Raw genomic sequence first — 19,402 nt, 5'->3', positions numbered from 1 at the left:
CGATAGAGAAGTCGTTTGATTTTATTGTAAATTATTTAGAAATGAGTTCCTCAAAACGACTGTTCGGATGATAAAATTTTATGAACCAAGTTGGGATATGGAAGAATTATATACACAAATATATCTGTTATGCTGTGTAGAGTATATTTTATTAATTTTAAATGGCTAATCAGGCTACTATTAAATACAAATCCTAAGAAAAAATACTTATATTATTCAGTATATTTTTTGGAAAACGTAGTTTTCATTATTTTAAGCTTGTTGATAAAGATCTCATGATATTATTATTGCTTGCCTGCCGTTGCCAATTTGATACGTTGGATATATAAAGTATAAAGAATAAGGTGAGAGATTATGAAATAAATAAGAGTGCTTATAAACCTAAATGCACAGAAAACAGTAATTAAAGAATAAAAATAATAAAAAAACCTCAAGCATGCTAATATAATTAAGCAGAAAAGGAATTGGTTATTGTTATTATTGTATTACGATAACATTGAGCTTTATTCGTCCAAAATAAAAGGGTTTTTTTAAATTTGTTTAATTGTGTATAACAGACTGCGACCATTTGTTATACAAATGAACAGAAGAACAGCAATAGAAATATGTATTTTAAATAAAGTAAGGTGTTATTTCAACATAAAAGTTAACGAAAAATTGAGACCTTCAAAGTTTATGTTGAAGATATCAAGATAAATGTTATTTAGCTGCACACCTCTAGTCATGCGGAGGTGAGCAAACACGTCTGTTCTGCCTTGTGGAATGCTAAGCAGATCGTGGTGAGGCAACTGGCAGTAGTTGTTTGGTCAAATCAATTTATAGCATTCCAGGAGTTATGGGCTCAAGGGTTAATAAATTTACAATCTTTAAAAATAAAATTTAAATGATGACTGACGGAAGCGGAAGGCAGAAGGAAACAAACAAAATTAAATTAATTGAAATGAAATCTCGAAGCAGATGGCGCTGGTGTGGTTGGTGATCTATATCTACGTGACACGGTTTTAAAGATACTCTTTAAGGATTTAAAGAATTATTTATGATTTTTTATGTTGGTGGGAGTACCAAGGAGTTATTAAAAGATGAATTGAGGAATATAAATTCAAAAGAAATTGGGAAAAGGAAAAACCTGTTTTTTTTTGTCTCCGTAACCTATTTCAGATTGTTTTCCTATGTACTTACAAATACTTTTAACAGAATAAGTCGAGAAATAAGTTTTGCCGTTTAATTTCAGATTGGCGGCGTGACGATTTTCTCAGAACCAAAATGTCAAAATGTGGGATTAACCCAAGTTTTTAAACGTTTTTTTATATTTATGTTGCTATATTTAGACTGCAATTACTTGTAACAGATTCCAGAGGCATCGCATAGTCTGATAGAACAAAATGCTTATTGCAAATACAACAAATTTTTATCGGTTTGTAATTATGTATTTTTAAGGCATAATCCAGTTTTTTCATTACTTGGAAATATATGTCCATACGTTATTAAGGAGCACAGAGGCACAATACCATTTTGAGGCATTTTAATTCAATCATCATAAATAAATGACAACTGGCATGATCGCCAACTACACAAGCGTCAACGGCTGACTCGAGCTTTTCAAATTACCTGCCATTAACTGAGATAAAAATGTTCTTACCTCCATCTCCCAATAGCCGCATTTGAACTAAGGCGGGATCCTCATTATGCTCCTCAAGAACAGTGTCATCCGTCAAGGTCAGCTCCTGTTGAATAGATATACATATTACTTTAACATCTGAGTATATTAAGTTAGAAAAGAAACTATAAATATATAAACTGATACTCTCAGTATCGTCCTCGTGAGAGACCACCATGTCAAAAAGTTCCTCGAAATGGCTCTAGCGGCTTTTGGTAACCAGACCTGAATACAAGGTACTTACTCAACTTCCCTATCCCATCTCCTTCTCCTCCCCTTTCCCTTAAGGTTCCGTTATAAGCATTCAAAAAGAAGAAGATTATTGAAGAGGTTTGTAAAAACAAATTATAAAGGCAACACGGTAAAATTAAAAAAATATATATTATGAATAAGCTTAAGCGACTGTTTTAAAATATTTAATAAAACACGACTATTTAAAATATAGCGAAAACGTGTCGACCTCTGAGTTATGTAGCATTTAAAGAAACAATGTGAAATTTTTCATACCTATAATATATTAAATAACAGAACCAGACGTGTTTTTTTGCATACTTCACGATTTTTTTCTATGGAGGGAATTTATATAATTATTTTTCAACTCGACATCTGATACACAATATAGATTTTCTTCAAAAATAACATTTACTTACTAAAACAAAATGGTGTAAATATTACGCGGCGCAAGGTCAGAACAGTGAAAATCTTCACTTGTTTGGTTAAAACTGTTTTAAACCAGGCTCAAGGCCGGCTTTACCACACCAAATTGAACGGGAGTGTTAGAATCTAATAAGTAAGACGGTTAAAGTTCGAATAAAAAATTTTTGATGCGGGGTATTCAGCTTCAAAAATTCTAATTGAAGATGCCATAGTTCTTCTGGCTCCAGGCACATAAAAAAGTATAGTTTAGGTTTAAAATGGGAGAAAATCGTAAAGAGAAAAATAACGCATCAGGAATTCCACGTTTTGAAATGGTGCAAAATGTTAATGGGTCGAGCCCATCAATAGGACTAGAGTCGAATTCGATTCGTCAGATTAATAAGCAACCCAGTATTCTATAAACCTGAATACATTTACCATCACAAATACAATATTATATATACTTGTGAGGAATCCTTTATAAAAACCTTATTGGAATGATTATATTTCTAAATTGGTATTTTGAAACTTGTCGAATACAGTTCAGTGTCAATGTACGTCGAATAATGTATTATTATTATTATATATTTATTATATATATATATAATAATATATTTTAATAATTATTTACATTCTGGGTAAGAGATTAATTTGACAAAATCAGTCATGAATGCATAACAAAAACATTTATTTAAATAACCATTATGAACTGTCTTTTTTTCGACGTGCTATGATTACTTTTGCGCAAGAGAAGTGAAATATTTACTGGTGGTCGCTGGTCATTTGCAAGTCTAAGGTAATTGGCAGTGAAAATGCTTTGTATTTGACGTTCTATACTCAGCCAGTTGTGCGACACGCTGGGGAAATGTTACGTGAGATGGAGATGCACGAATGAATCGGTTACATCAGTTTTTAACAGTTTCCTGCGATTTTAAGCAACCTTAAGATTGCTTCGATAAGACACGTGCGGAAATAAAATTAAGAGTCTTGTGTAATGATAGACAACAGTGAAAATGACACAACCAGAATATAACATCTATAACTGCATGTACCTACTTCATACATGATCCTGAATTAAGAGGTCAATGTGATATTTGAGAAAGCCGAGCGAAGGATAAAAAACAGAAAATGTGGTTCATCGCTCCAGAGCAGAACTTTTGAAAGTGCTAAAAAGACGTAAAAATAATAATAATGGCGTATCCCAAATGCATAGGTGACCTCGTGTACTGATGCCGGGAGCCGGTGCCGAAGGGATCATTGCGGCAGATATGATAATTTTACTGCATTTCTACAAAAAAAATTAAAGTAAGTAAAAAATAATCTTATTTCGAAAATGTTAACACTGCAACGGTACTCATTTACTTGGTGTAAATTAGTGTTAATTTAAAAAATGCTATGTTCATTCGGCTAACAGTATAAAATGTAACTATGAATTCTCGGAACTATGGCTTACCATCAGAAGTTTGAAACTGGCGACTGGCGAGAGTGTATTCAGTGTGTATACAGAATTTATCAACATCCAGTAGCAATCGACCTGATTGCATAATTCCACTGTCATCAAAGCTCGCATCGATTTGCATCGCCTTGATATCCGTTTTTTTGTTGCCATGCGCGAGACAAAGTGACTAAAATTGGGATATTTAGTGAATCGGTTTGCCGTTTCCTTTACATTATGTTATACGAAATAATCATTTCAATTTAAAACGTAACGTTTGACGTGTAAAAAATATTTATTGAATATAAGTTACGTGTCCCGCATTGCGCGGTAATCAGAATGCTGTGATGTGACACAGACTTTATAATAAAACTAGCACAGACCCGTGAAAAATCACGAGGTTTAAAAAAAAACAATTAAAATGATTTTCTGTAATAACATTATATAAGAGGAATTTTATGGCTTGTCTGAATTCTTCACGTAAACAGTCCCCATTTTGAAAAGTGTACTTATATTCAAAGCAAATTTGAGTTAATTGAAACAGATTTCAATCGATAACACACATACAACTGAACACAGTGTGTTTGATTATGTACACTGTTCTCAGGAATTGTAGAGTAAACATTGGTTAAGGAATAAATATCAAATGGAGTGTTGTATATATATCTTCCGCTTACTTAATTTTTTTAATTTTAATTTTTTTAATTTTTTAATTTAATAATTTTTTTACGAACTCCCAAGTTGTGTAGAGCCTTCGATAACGCACACAACCAGTATAATGTAACTGAAAAATATTAGAAAAGACTCCAAAACAGCAATACAGTATTAACTTCCAATCATTGTTTGTTTTAAATTACAAAGTCACATAGTTTTTCTTCCTCCTGTAAAATAAGTTTTTTTGCAGATACATATGTACAGAACGGTGACCGGATAAATCATCACATCTTTAAAAAGTTATATAAAGTCATGGAAAGTGATGAAACAAAAACTTTATTAACTGGGTTAAGTATGTTAGGTTAGGTTAGGATAAAAAAAATAATTTTTACATCGTTTCTAATGACTTTATATCACTTTTTAAAAGTGTGTTGAATTGTCACTGTGTTGAGTTATCATGGAACCGTACAGAACAGTAAAAAAATCAATTGAACATATATACGAGACAGATTTAAATATGATTTGAGATTTTCACGGCCAACAGTATTTTTGTTATTTGTTTTTGGGGTGTTATGCCGTGTTGCGCTAACTCCTTCTCTAGCCAACGTTTCGGACAGCATTGCAGTGTCCATCATCAGGGCAGATGTGTTATTTTGAAATGTTGGCTAAAGAAGGAGTTAGCGCAATACGGCATAACACCCCAAAAACAAATAACAAAAAGAGACAGATTTAGATCAGGCCAGAGATTACACATCAATTAAACATATATACGAGACAGATTTAGATCAGGCCAGAGATTACACACCAATTGAACATATATACGAGACAGATTTACAGGCCAGAAATTAAATTCATATATCGTCGCTGTGAAATCAAACCGGCATATCTGCAAAATGCTAGTTTTTCACCAGAGCGCTTTAAAGATTTCGCATATGATATTTGCCTTTTAACGTCTGTTTGGTTCACCTCAAAGCCACCTTATGAATGAATAAAATTTAGACGAATACTGCTTATTGAAGTAGTACTTGCAAATAAATCAAAAATTGCTTAAATTAACAGTAAAATGCAGATATGCCAGTATGGCTTTAAAATCAGTGTAATATTTGCTTTTGTGTCAAAGTGGCTTCTTCTTTTGGAACCTGTTTTAGGTATAAAAAAAAGATAATGTTGTCAATGAAAAAATAATTTTTTGCTTCACAATTTTTTTATAAACAATTAACATAAAACTGCTCTTCCCTTTGCTGGTAACTTCAAAGTTTCCCAATCGTTTATGGAAATCTGAGTAAATTGACGGTATTATCCCGGCGGTAACTAACTTTAGGATACAATTTTTCTTCTTCTCATCAATGGTCTCTTGGAATAAGCTTGCATCAGAACAGGATTCACGCTCCCATTGCCCCGTCTATTCCCTTTCTTCGCCTCCTCCCAGGCATGTGATCCGTAGGATGTTTTGAAGTAAAAGTTGCCGTCGTCTTTAATTACTTTAAACATTCGAATGTCCAAAATGGGTAAAATTACCTGGGGGTCCTTCAGAGCTTTTATATCAAAAAGTCCTCATGATTCAACTCATGAACCAGGTAAGGCTTGCCACTTTTCTTTGCCGTTTTCATGGCCATGGCGTATTGGGAAGGTAAGTATATAGGTCCGCTTTGGAGTGTTCTTTTAACTTATTTTTCAATGGTTGAGTGAACCGAATCCACCTTGTTTTGGGTGTGGTCCTTTACTAAAAATTTGTGAGTGATAGATTTTATGTTTTTTACTGTTGTAACAGTATATTTGTACATTGCCATCATAAACTTATTTTTTTGTTGTCCACAACAATTATCGTTGTAAAAGACAACGTCTATTGGACAGTCAGCTTTGTCATTTAAATGTTGCAGTCATTTCAGCACACAGCTCCGAATCTAAATAACGCTTCTTTTTCCCTGTGTTGGTTCACTCTTCCACGGGTTTTAGACTCGTATTCCTCACCGCAGTCTCGCATCTTTCAGTTTGCTAAAGTTTTTTTTATTAAATTTGCCTATTTTAATTTATTTTTTTAACCGGGAGAAATTTTACCCGGGTCAGACATTTTGGCATATATGCCGGTTTGTTTTGGTTGAGGCTGCTATAAACGCTTTTGTTAAGTGCAAACCGGATTATCTGCCAATAAGTCATACAATAAGTTATATCTGGGTAATAATAAAAATGTACTATTGTGAGATAATTCAGTTTTACTTACATGATGGACGCATTTCCCCCTTGAAAGTTTTGAAGCAACTGGCGTACTGCGGAATAGGTCTGTCTTCTGCTAAAAAAAGTTGCGATTCCCGCGTAAATGCATACCGACCCAACGCCATCTGACAGATTTTTATTCAACTATACGACATGCCGGTTCGACATAAGAATAGAAGGGAAAAAAAGAAATTTTTTGACACCAATAACTCAAAAGCTCCATTTTTGCACATATGCCGGTTTGATTTAACAGCGACGATATAATCGTTATTAATCCATTATTTTTTGTAAATTTCGTTATAAATTCGATGATTTTAACAATGCACAACGAGACTTGATCAAATATGTTTTCGACATATACAATTGTACAATTATTATAAATTATAATAACACAATATCAGGATTTCGCTACAACGTGGAACTTATCTCAATAAAATTGCCTTGGTTAGAAACCATTATTTACAAGAGAAACGATAATTCCAATGAATATAGCAAGTAGGTAATTACACATCAAGAAAGTTCTGTCATATTTACAACTTTCTTACTTCTATCTCGTCTTTACAAAAATAACCAATTAGGGTGTCATACTTTTGCGTGGCAATAAAAAATATTAAAAATGATGATCTAATATCCAAACCTTTCAAAATCAAAACAATTTTCCTATCGCGTAGCCGAAAAGTTGTCGGTAGACATTTACGATCAAAACAAGGGCCGGCGAACAGCGGCACAACAGTGGGGGAGAAAGTTTTTACATTCCGAGCGGGCGATTGAAGCGTTAGGCTGCAAGTTACCCCGCGCTGGGGGCGAACTTACCCCACACAATAAACCACCGCTCACCCCACTCCACCCCCAGTCATCGCGTGTCTGGGAACTTTCCCTAACTGGGAAATGAAACGTCCCGCCTGCCCCCCTCTCTCCGGCCGCCATTTTGTTTCAGAAGTTTTCAGTCAGCCCAGTGCCACATAGTTTCCCCACTTTTCCCTCTTATCTCTTTCACTCTCGTTCTTTCTCTCTCTCTCTCACACTCTCTGGGACACGTTTGTGCGGATATTGAGTTAAATGGATTCGAAATATGTATTATAATAAATGTAACTTTTACTTTATCAAAGTAGGTTCTATAATATAATCTAGGTACCTAGGTGCCTATTGTTATACGGTTGAGGACCTTGATCTGATGTTTATTACTAAATGGCGCTATAAAATTTCAGATAATAATAATAGATTTGTGTATTAAAATGGTTTGTTTAAATAATCTAAACGTCCATCTTTTAGATTCATGATTCACATAAAGTTAATTAAATAATAATTGACCGCACTTTAAGTACCCAAGTTAAGAAAATGCTCAAATGAACAACATTTTTTAAATAACAAGTCTCAGAGATTAAGGTTATTTGTGCCTGGTAATTAATTTGAAGACTACATAAACTATTCTTTGAAATTGAAATATTTTGTTTGTAAATAATAAATAATAATTGATTTAATTAATTTTATAACGATATTCAAAATCATAATGCAGTGTTTGGCTATGGTATGAAATATTTATTATACAAGATACAATTTAAATGACAACAAGAGAAATGATAACTTATAAAATTTTGAAAATTCAGAAGAGTAAACAAGTTTTTCCGACGATTTGACAAGTAAGATGGATACCTGACCTTGGGAAAGTTAGTGCAAACTATAAAGGAATATGCCACCCGTACTCGCGCTGGGTCATGGCGGTGGCAGTTCTGAGGAACACCGTCCTGAGAAACAACATCCACTTGATGTGGGGAGGTTATGCCACCTCAAAAAGGGCGATGAAAACTTTCAAAGCTTCGAGAATTTTCTCGGCGAGAAACACCTGATAGAACAAAGGAAGTTTTTGAGTATTTTGTTTGTACGGGTATCATTTGAATTCCTTTTGTAATTTTCGTGGCAGTGTTTTCGTTTTGACATGATTGGACGAGAATTTTACAAAACTTTGAAAATTGGCCAGGACGGCGAGTGGGCGTCCTGGCCCACCTCGCCGCCTCTCTCCATTCTGTTAATAACCACTTACCCCAGTCTCCTGGTTGCAACCAACAATGACGGCGGTGTACCACTGCGTGGCACCCCTGGCCCGGTACACCTGCGCCCTGCAGCCGCCGAGCGCCGCGGGGGAGCGAGCCAGGACCCGCTGCGCCTGTTGCCGGCGCGCCCACCGGCGAGCGGCCTGGCCTGCTTCGCCGCCGCACTCCCAGTCCTAATGAAAATAAGAAAATAATTGGATATGATTTGAGATTTTCACGGCCAAAAGTATAATAGTGATTTATTTTTGGGGTACTATGCCGTGATGCTCTACCTTCCTCTTTAGCCAACGTTTCGGACAGTATTACAGTGTCATCATCAGGGAAGATGTGCGAAAACGTTGGCTAAAGAAGGAGGTAGCGCAACACGACATAATACCCCAAAAATAAATCATTATAAAAGAAAATAATTGTTTAAATAATATAGAACAGTGGTTCTCAATTTCATTGGGGTCGCAACCCCATTTTGTAGAAGCCAAGTTACCAAATATTATGATATTTTTAGGTGGTAACCGATTTTGTTTCAACGATAACCGATTTAACGCCGCTACTGGCCTGCTTTCTGAAAACGCAATTTTTGGGAAGAGATGTAAGACGATTGGTAATTATTTACCTTTGGATTTTTTAAAACTGGTTTGGGAAAACGACTAACAAGGACAAAGGGCAGTAATCAACAGTAAAATAATACCTTAATTTTATAGAAATCTAGTGGCCCCCATTGCACAACCATGATATATTTGAATAAAGTTATATTAACAGGGTAAAGAAAACACATCGAAAATAAATTTTTCAATACAGTATAATTGGATGTAATTTAACTGAAACACATTGATTAATTTAAATTTATAAGAAAGGATATGTATAAAATTTCTATATTATACAATTATATTTCCATAGTCAGAATCTATTAAAAAATAAATATTACATGTACGATTTTAAAAAATGAACCTATATTAAAGAAAACTATTATTTTAAGTGTCTTCCTTATACCACATATATATTTGGTGCTGGAGATTAAAAAATATAAATTAACAGAATTTTCGTAATATTTGCATGTAGGTACTATAACAAAGATAATAAAATAAAGATGAAAACAATGTTTCGTTTACGTATGATTTTATACGATTATTTAAAATTTAAACAAAGTAAAGTATTGTATAGTCAAAAATTATGTAATGGCACTATAGAAAATCGAATGCAATACAAGTAGGCAGTAGTCAATAGGTACATGGGCCATTTTGACCGAGTGAATCACAATCCATGCATAATCGCTTCAAGCACGAATGCACTTATTACCTTTTGTTGGGGCAATCCAGTCCATGACCTGGATAAGGACAAACGACGTTAACGACAGAACGACGCATATCCCATGGTTCATTAAACCATTCTGATCTTACGTGGGTATGGGCACTGAATTATCGATAACGGCCTACGCGAATAATAAACCTCGTTAGAAATCTATACAGGTGTTATAGATAAGTTGAACTAGCTGTGACTCATACTAATATAAAGCTTTCTTTGAACTGAATTGACCTGCATAATGTTTGCTATTTTGCTCAACCTCATGCAACGCAAAAAAGACAGAAGATATATATGTGTCCAGTTTGTGTGAGCCAGCAAGGAACACTCCTGTCCTGGTGAGACCGGTAAACCAGGGGGCACTGTTTTGTTAGGAAATGGAACACGTGCCCTGAGGACGGGAAGGAGGTTGGAGTTTAATTGACCGGTATAGATAGCAAACTAATAATCCAATACCGGGTCTTAGGTCTTAGGGAAGGGCAGGAATAAAGCGAATGATTTAGAATTCATTTTTCTTTCTTTGTATCTTACCTCTTCTCGGCTGTCCTTAAATCTTTTTGTCTGTTTTTGGCTAGTCTTGGTTCTTCTCGCCTATTTTGTATCGTCTTGTCTTTTCTTAGTTCTTCCTTTTTCTTCTTGTTTCATCTTGGCTCTTCTAGCCTTTTCTTGTCTCTTCTTGGCTCTTCTTGAAAAGTTTAATCACTGGTATACATGGCAACCTAAAAAGCGAACTGATGATGGGCAGGAATAAAGGAATTGATTGAACGTTGGTTTTTCGCTTCTTATTGCTTTTCATTTCTTCTTGTTTCCATCTTCTTACTTCTATTATTTTCTTGACCTTTCTGATCTTTTTTTGCCTATTCTTGCTTCGTCTAGCTTCATCTTGACTTGTCTAGCCTTTTCGTGCATACCTTGTCTCTTCTTGCTTTTATTCGCCTATTCTTGGTTCTCAGTAGAAAATTAATATCATTTCAACTGCCCGGAGTCAGTGTAACTAAGCCGTACTCGATTTGGGGTATGTTGTTAGGCTAAATGAAGCTAGAGGAAGGAGACGAGACGAGGGGGAGGAAGGATGGGAAGTAACTGGCTATTAACACAACTAATGTCATTTCAAGCACCGCGACCGTTTCGATTCTGAGAATAACAGTAACCAGAGTAACAGTTACTCTCACTGTAGGATATTTCATTAATACGAATCAGGGTTTGTGTAATGATAATGGACTATTTTTTCTGTTAATAACGACAGAATTAAATATTGTTATACTGTTTAATGAGGTTAATCCACCGACTAAATAAGTATGTATAATACATCAATTTATCCTCTTGTTTGTTTTATCATCAATACAATGAATTTAAAACCAATGATATTTTTCCGTAAACAAAATTACATTTTCAAAGATCAGTAGGTTACTGACCCTTACGTAATAAAAACGTGCAATTGTCGAAACGTTAATTGTTACAGAGGTTTTTTTGTTCTCATTAATAACAGCCTTTGCTGAATGAACCTATTCGCTTTAATTTGTGTTTTTTTTAATTTTATAAATCAGTCTGAAGTCTCAACTCTCAAAGACTTAAAGCCTGGGGCGAACTGAAAGTGAAAGTATACCATTCTTACATCCGACGTGAAAAACGATATAATTAAACTAAATAGCGCCAAAGTTTAATTGGATTTATATTCTTTGACCACGTTATGAAGATTTCGCTCCAAGAATGTAATCATCAAATAATAACGAATTTGAAAATGAAATGGTGAAATATAATATATAATTGGCCACATTTATTAAGATCAAAAGACTTCTTACGAGTTTAACGTGCGTCATTTTTTACCGAATCGTTTGAGGGCTTTTGTACGTAGATTGAATGTCTTCATTTGCCGTCACGACGTGATGAATGAGATTGTCAGAAAGAGGGAGAAAAGATTGAAGGAAATCTAATGATTTTTAATTCATTTGCGTCATAATCAGTTATGTAGTGAGCTTTATTGATGCTATGTTTTTATGGGATAAAAACTAGTATATTATAATAGCATATATACAAATATTATCTTAATACATAAAAATCGTGTTCGTACTCGCTAATCTCCAAAATCGCCCAACCGATTTCAATGAAATTTTGCAAATGTGTGTGGTTGGTTCCAGCTTGAAACATGATATAGTTTTGGACCCGATCTTGGTAGAGATCTAAAATATATATTTTTTAATTTGTAAACCAATTTTTTTTTTCAGCTTCCCCCTCCTCAATATTTTTAATGCGATTTAAAAAAAATTATAGGAGAAAAGGGTCGTAATTAATTTATAATTTTTTTATTGGAGAAAACACAGATCCATACAACAATGAACATGACAGTAAAAAAAATAATCGGAGAATTCGCCTGCATCCCTACTATTTCTCAGTGATTATTTGTGCAAGCTTTATATACTAGCAAAAAACGGATTGAAAAAAAATATTGTTCACCAAATCGCACTACATTGAATTAAAATTTATTACTATAATTTAAAACAACAATATTGTTTAGACTTGAGAATCAATTTTCATTTAACTAATATAAAAATAATAAAATTAACTAATATAATAATATAAACGAATTCAAAAGCCACCTTAAAAAGTATTCCGAACAGTTGAACTGAATCATATCAAATATAAACCAATATAACAACACCCCCATACACACAAGCCCTGCTTATTTATGGGGGTACATCAAATACTTATATTATGTAATTAATAACTGTACTATATTCAATATTGTGTAATGTAATTTGTATCTTTTTTTACTAATAAAAAAAAAACAAAAAAAAAACTCATTTATAACATTTAATTTTTATCCATTAAGTACCAATTAAGAATTTTTATTTTATTTTCTATACTTGAATATGAGATTAATAAAAAATGTAAATCTAAAGTGTTTTCTATGGATCGTACGGCAATCTGTGAAAGACATATACTTCAAGGCAGTTTTAATAGTATAGAATATAGAACATAGAAACCATGCGCAAGTCACATCCATCGTAGATATTGTCTTGACGTTTCATTTGATATCGATCATTTCAGCGGATTTTGATTATTGTTCAGTACGTTAAAAAAAAAGTAAAAAAAGAACAAAAAAAAACATACATTTATCACAGGTTATTAATTATTAATATGTACAAAAATAGCGGTATACACAGCCTAAAGATAGTTATTGAAAAAAATAGGAAAGCGGACATGAAAAAAACGTTAGATTTCAGTTATCACCTTAACGAGGTTTTATTTTCTAACACCTCGTTACTGTGATTAGGTATTCACATATATTTGATAAAATGTTATTCTGTCGTCATAAGTTAAAACACTGTATCCTCATCAGTATTTATAATAGCATATTTAGTATGAAATCTAGTTGACCTATTCCTAACTATCTATCTAACTCTGCCTCCAACTTTGCTACATTTCCCAAAATGGGACAGCAAAGTAACCCTCGTTTCACTTGATTGGGGCAGTTACGCGGTATTATAATAAAAAAAAATATATATATATTATTACATGACAGAGCTGTCAAAGGTTATAAATGTATGATATATAGGCATGAACGAATTTATGTCATATTAATTTAATACTCGCGAATGTCAAGGTTGAAAAAGAATTCGGCACCGATTCAGTATAAAAAATTAAGAAAATCCCCCACAAAGTGTTAGCCTAAAAACAATGGAAGATCTATTCGACGATAAGTTGTAGATTTATGGCGGAGTTGGTGCCAGAACCGCTTTGTGTTGGCTTCCCGATATTTAATGAGACCGCTATAAATTATATCCGCGTAATCTCCTTTCTTTTAATTAGCAAGAAGAGCTCGGCGGCAAAGCGGTAAGATATTTGGTTTCGAGTTAAAACAAATCTGGGTTGAAATGCTGATAAAGTATAAACAAATAATATTATTTTCTAATTTTAAATTTATTTCAATGAAAACGAAAAATCAATAAAAACTTAAAATTAAAAAAAAAACAATGACAAATCACGGGATAGTCTGAATTCTTGACAAAACAGTTAAAAAAATATTCTGTTTTATTATATTATACTTACGTGTTAATGGCATGTCTGAATTATTCACACAATCAGTTTTATTCACGAATTATGATTCTTAAATTCAAAGAAAATTTGAGTTCATAGAACCAGAGTTACGCATGACGCACAGACAACCGAAATTAGTATTTTTGATATATCTAAATTGCATCTGTATTCCGTCATCTCCTTCATATCCCACAGGCTTTTTTTAGTTTCATAAAATTAAAATAATATAATAGCAACAAATAAAATGAGGAAATACAGTATTTTCAACGTTAATTCCAAAATTAAAAAATAAAACACTAAAAATATTCCAACTAGCGACAAACAGGTTATTTAAGAATGTCAAAAATGCTTGTTCGTGACATTTGAATTAATTGCCAACATTGAAATATTTTACTTAAATATTTTAGTACCGTGAGACTTAGGACTTCACCGTTAATATCATCGTTATAATCAAATCCATCGATGACAAATATTTTTATTTAAAATATATTAAATTATAAACTTTTTGAGAGGTACTAGCGGTTTTAAAAAACGAAATTAAAAAATACATATATCGTACATATTTATCAAGTCCATTTATGATGTATAAAAAATGGAAAAATTTGTGTCTTCAAATTAATTTATTAAACACACAAAAACAATAATAAAAATAATGATTGTCTTTAATCAGGATTTTGGATGGTTAGTGCAATCCAGACATCCCATAGATAACAACCCACTAAACATAGAATAACAGTATTTTATTTAGCCACTGTTATAAATATGTATATACAAGTAACAACATATTATATATAATAAGGCAGTATTATAAGAGTAAATAATAAAATTAATACACAATCTTTTTCTTTCTTTTTTTAAATATAATTATAAAGAGTTCAAATGCTCCCAACCGTCTGGAGCCAGTGAGACTATGGCATCCCCACTTGAAGTATGTTGTGAGGTAGCGGGGAGGGGAAAGGGATGGTAAAGATGAAGGTGGGGGAGTACCTGGCTATTCAGATCGGGTCACCAAACACGGCTAAAGCCTTTTTTTTTTTTTTTTTTTATTTATTTATTTAGTACAGGTGATGATACAATGACACATGTAGATAAAAAATACTTTGACTGCCCAACTAGGAGGAATTCCCGTTTTAGGACAACGTTTCAATTCTAAATGGTGGGCTTACACCAGGGCGGTACTGAGAGTTTGTTTCACTCTAGGAACATGCTGCAAGAACTATTTATTACGAGTACTATTATTCTATTTTAAATGAATAAATTGTGAAATAACACAAATAAATCAAATAAAATTTACTTGCACACGCCGGGATTTAAATCCGCGACCTTCACCTTGCTAATCGAGAGTCTTACCCTTAAACCACAGAGGCCGTCATTACAACACAATAAAATTGTATGCGTTAATACACACATTAGAAGAGATTAAAACACTTTTGTAAAAAGAAGAAACAATCAAAAAGTATAATGAATTTAAGAAAGTTGATGTTTCAGTTCAAGATGAGGTATCAGTATTCAGTCGAAATGTTGCAAAGTGTAAACTTCTGAAAAGTATTTTCTGTCTAATATTACTAGTGACATACTTAATAATTGTCTAAGTGATCCGAACAAAGTACCTACTTAGCAGGCGATCAATAAAGCTTCGATTCGAACAAGGAAGTACTTCCTTGGGGTATAGAATTTTGATGAGTGGAATTCCTTTGTCCGGATAAAGTATGTTAACGAATAATAAATTTATTTTCAAACTCGTCATAATCGTCAATGTGATATTTTCAAGGATAAAAAATAATGTTGACTCTACTACACAGCATGATGATGCGACAAATTATTAGGTTATTAGTTGTTATTAGTCTTAGTGAGTGCTTAACCCCTAAATCCTTTAATATTTTGCAATGTACGTCTCATATGAGAAATGTCAGAAAGCACATTGCGCGGAAAATATTACTTTCGATTTCAGATAAAAAGACTCTTTCAGATTTTAGTATCACAAATCGACATTTAAAATTAAAAATATTCTCTTTCTAACACTATTTAAATCATAATCACACAACAAGATTCACTGAAAATAAGGGCCTCATTATTCCAAGAGTAACAAATAAGTATGGAAGCCGAACACTTAAATATTTAATACCAGAGATTTTCAATAAATTTAATAATTCTTTTAAACCTCAGAATAATGAGAGACCCTGCCCCAAAAACACTAAGCGTTGGCTAATAAGCGACGAATCAATGTATCTCTGAACTTTATTATTGATGTATTCCTGAACATCTCAACGTACCTGCCTAAATAATTTGTATATAGGTAGGTACTTTGATATATATTATTTTGTGATATTGTTTATTGTATAATTTTGTGTCATACATGTATTAAAAATTAAAAATGTTTATATATATTATTTGTAGAACCTACAGACAAGCCGTCATGTGTGACAGCTTTGTGGGACTGCATAAAACTTGTATCTTTAAAAATTTATAATAAATAAAATAAAAAAATTATATCTCTCGCCGAAAAACAAAAGATAAGATAGCATAACTTTCACGAGACCGTGTCAGGCTGGGATATATATCTCACAAAGATTGTTTGTTCTCTGTTAAGAATATCCAAAATTACCCAAGGGGTTAAAAATTCTTTCAGTGACAAGGCGAAGTTATATATTACGAACCTTAAAATGTGGTGCGAAATTTTACATTTTCTAAATTAATCTTCTCTACATAATTGAAGAGTCTGCTGAAATTGTATCGGACGACTAAAAGCATGAGGTATTTTCAGGTTGTGCAGAATATAATTTAAATCAAAAGAAATCGTGTATAAGTTAATGAAATTTATTAATGTAAGTACTAACCGCCATAAATTCTAATATAAGTAATTATTAACATCTCGGGTAACTTTTCGATTATCTAAAAGTCACTCGATCGTTTTTTTTTAAATATCTCAATGAAAATAAAAATATAACAAATAAACAGTTATTTGAAAGATGTAATTCCTAGATCAAGCTTATGAGCCAGTCTCTTTTTTGGTTAGCTACAGTGACAAACTAAGAAATTTATTTACATTTTCCATCCCGTTCTTCTTGCAAAAAAATATGTTCACTTTTAGGTGAAATAAAAATTTCGAGTTTATGAAAGAACGGGGATTTAAATAAATAAAATTGTGAAATTTGATCGGGTAAATACTTGGGTAATAACACAAAAAAGGTCAAAGGAGGTTCTGACCACTAAATTTTAAAATTAAAACATGAAGCCAGTTGAAATGATACGGACGACATAGAAAACGAATATCATTAGCTGAATATCGAATATTGCATATTATTATATTATATAATGTTAAACAAAATATATCCTTAAAGGAAATTTATTAAAAATAATTATAATGTAATATCAATAGGCATTAAACTATTTACAATAATATTATCATTTCATTTTCAAATCAATTTCGATAACTCCATGTTTACCTACGTATAAAATATAAGTTGTACTAAACTAACTCAAAATAAAATTTTGCCATTGAATTTTGTTTACGTACGACGACTTGACGGTGAATATTCTGAAAACTTCAAGACGATAACAAGAAATAATGTTTTCAATTCTAATTCCTCCACGAGAAGCCTCAATATGGTATCCATGACAATGCGTTGAATAGCAACCGTAACAAAATATGGGTAAAAACTTGGGGAATTTTCCAATATCCAAAATACATCGATTAAAATTCAATTTTGCAATGAATTTTCATCAATACGGTTTAAAAGGTAGGCTTTCCTATTATTATATACTGGCGCAGACCCGTGAAAATCATGGGATATTATAATTGCAGGATTTGTGAAGCTGGAAGTATTAAAATTAATATTTGCCTCAATATAACTGTATAACTTACTTTAAATAGAAGAAATTTACCTTTAGAATGTTACAAATATTGAAAAATTAAGACATCTGTCGAATGACATTATAAAAATACAAGATACGTTATATTCATACTAATCGAAACAAATCTAGCAGCACTTATGTGTAAATGAACAATTGAACAATCCCTTAAAGTATGTTCACTGGACCTAGTTCAATTAAAACACTTTAAACTGTAGCCAACGTTTCAGACAGCATTGCAGTGTCCATCAGAGCATATGGCAAAACAGAGGGCACATCTGCCCTGATAATGGACACTGTAATGCTCTCCGAAACGTTGGCTAAAGAAGGAGGTAGCGCAAAACGGCACAATACCCCAAAAACAAATCACTATAATACTACATTCGGCTTTCGGTGAGTTGGTTAGTAAGTTAAATATTCCTGCGTACTCCGTATCATTATTCAAGTTCAATTAACTTACTCTAAATTGGAACTAATTTTTCATATCAGACACACGATACGACACCATATGATTGTACTACCCTAGCAGGATCACTCCCTCCCGGTGCGACAACTACCAACAGTAATGGGCAGTGTTTTGTTAGGACTTGGAACACGTGCTCTGCTGAATAGAAGGAGGTTGGAGTTTAATCGAATTAAAAAATGACAAATTAATATTGCAACGTTTAATATTACAAATACAATGGATAGATGATTTGAACCGTTGGTTGTTTAAAGTGTGCTTTCATTACTGTACACTCGCGGTTTAATTATATTTGAAACTAAGGAACTCAGTGGCATGGAAAAGTGTATGCAAAAGCAGCGGTGCGGAAAATACCCAGGAACCAATGTTAGCTTTTCATTTCGCCTCCTGTCGCTTAACTGCGGAACTAATTACGGGACAGGAAATTTATTTTCATAACTCTGGAGCTCCGGTGAATAATAAAGGTTTACTATGTAACACAGTTTACGGAACAACTGTGAAATACAACAATAAATAAACCCACATTTACAAAAGTTTTGGTGTTAAAATAAACAAAAAAAAACTTGTTTTTATTAGGTATATCTTTAAATAATATGTTTTCTGGTTTGCTAAAGATAAAGTAAAATTATTCAGTTTTATTAGACGAACGAATAAACTGATTATTGGCCAAGAATCGATCTATCAATTTTTCACAACGCCATGTTTATAAGCAAATTATAAACATATTTCTCTAAAAATTCTAAACAAACTACCATTTTAAAAGTGATTTCAAAAATATAACTGACAAAAAAAAATTAAATTTTGGTATTGTTTTATTTTTATTTTTAATAACCCCACACAGGAGGAGGCTTTGAGGAAAAATAATTTCCCTCCAGGGTCCATTTCATCTTTGAGGGTGCTCTGTTGAGGGTTTTTTTAAGGAAAGGATCGAGAGGAAGTCCTGGGAAGGAAAAAGTTATGAGGGATGGGTAGGAATCTAGGGATCAGTATGTTCAGGAGTGGCGGACATAATATGATCTATCCTTCATATCTATCGGTCAAGAGAGATCAGTTGGAAAGGTCAAAGGGTATTCCCAAACCAAGCTCTCTCAATCCGGCACGCCACG

The 19,402-nt window shown here is 32.9% G+C and overlaps 1 protein-coding gene across 3 annotated transcripts in view; it reads right to left on the bottom strand.

The window, feature by feature from the left end:
• The window catches only part of Kdm3 (Lysine demethylase 3), a 441,386-nt gene that overhangs the window by 238,975 nt on the left and 183,009 nt on the right, over window positions 1-19,402 (bottom strand). For all 3 annotated transcript variants that reach the window (XM_089637379.1, XM_089637377.1, XM_089637380.1), the window contains exons 4-5: window positions 8,638-8,820; window positions 1,640-1,724 (exon numbers count right to left, since the gene is read on the bottom strand). In XM_089637379.1, coding sequence (XP_089493505.1) covers window positions 1,640-1,724; window positions 8,638-8,820 — 268 coding nt within the window. The remainder of the gene's footprint in view (window positions 1-1,639; window positions 1,725-8,637; window positions 8,821-19,402) is intronic.

The sequence above is a fragment of the Hesperophylax consimilis genome, chromosome 11 (assembly GCF_061612785.1).
Source record: "Hesperophylax consimilis isolate HC1 chromosome 11, BYU_Hcon_1.0, whole genome shotgun sequence".
NCBI classification, from domain to species: domain Eukaryota; kingdom Metazoa; phylum Arthropoda; class Insecta; order Trichoptera; family Limnephilidae; genus Hesperophylax; species Hesperophylax consimilis.
Note: the sequence above shows the minus strand (reverse complement) of the source record. Positions and strands in the feature narration are given on the sequence as shown.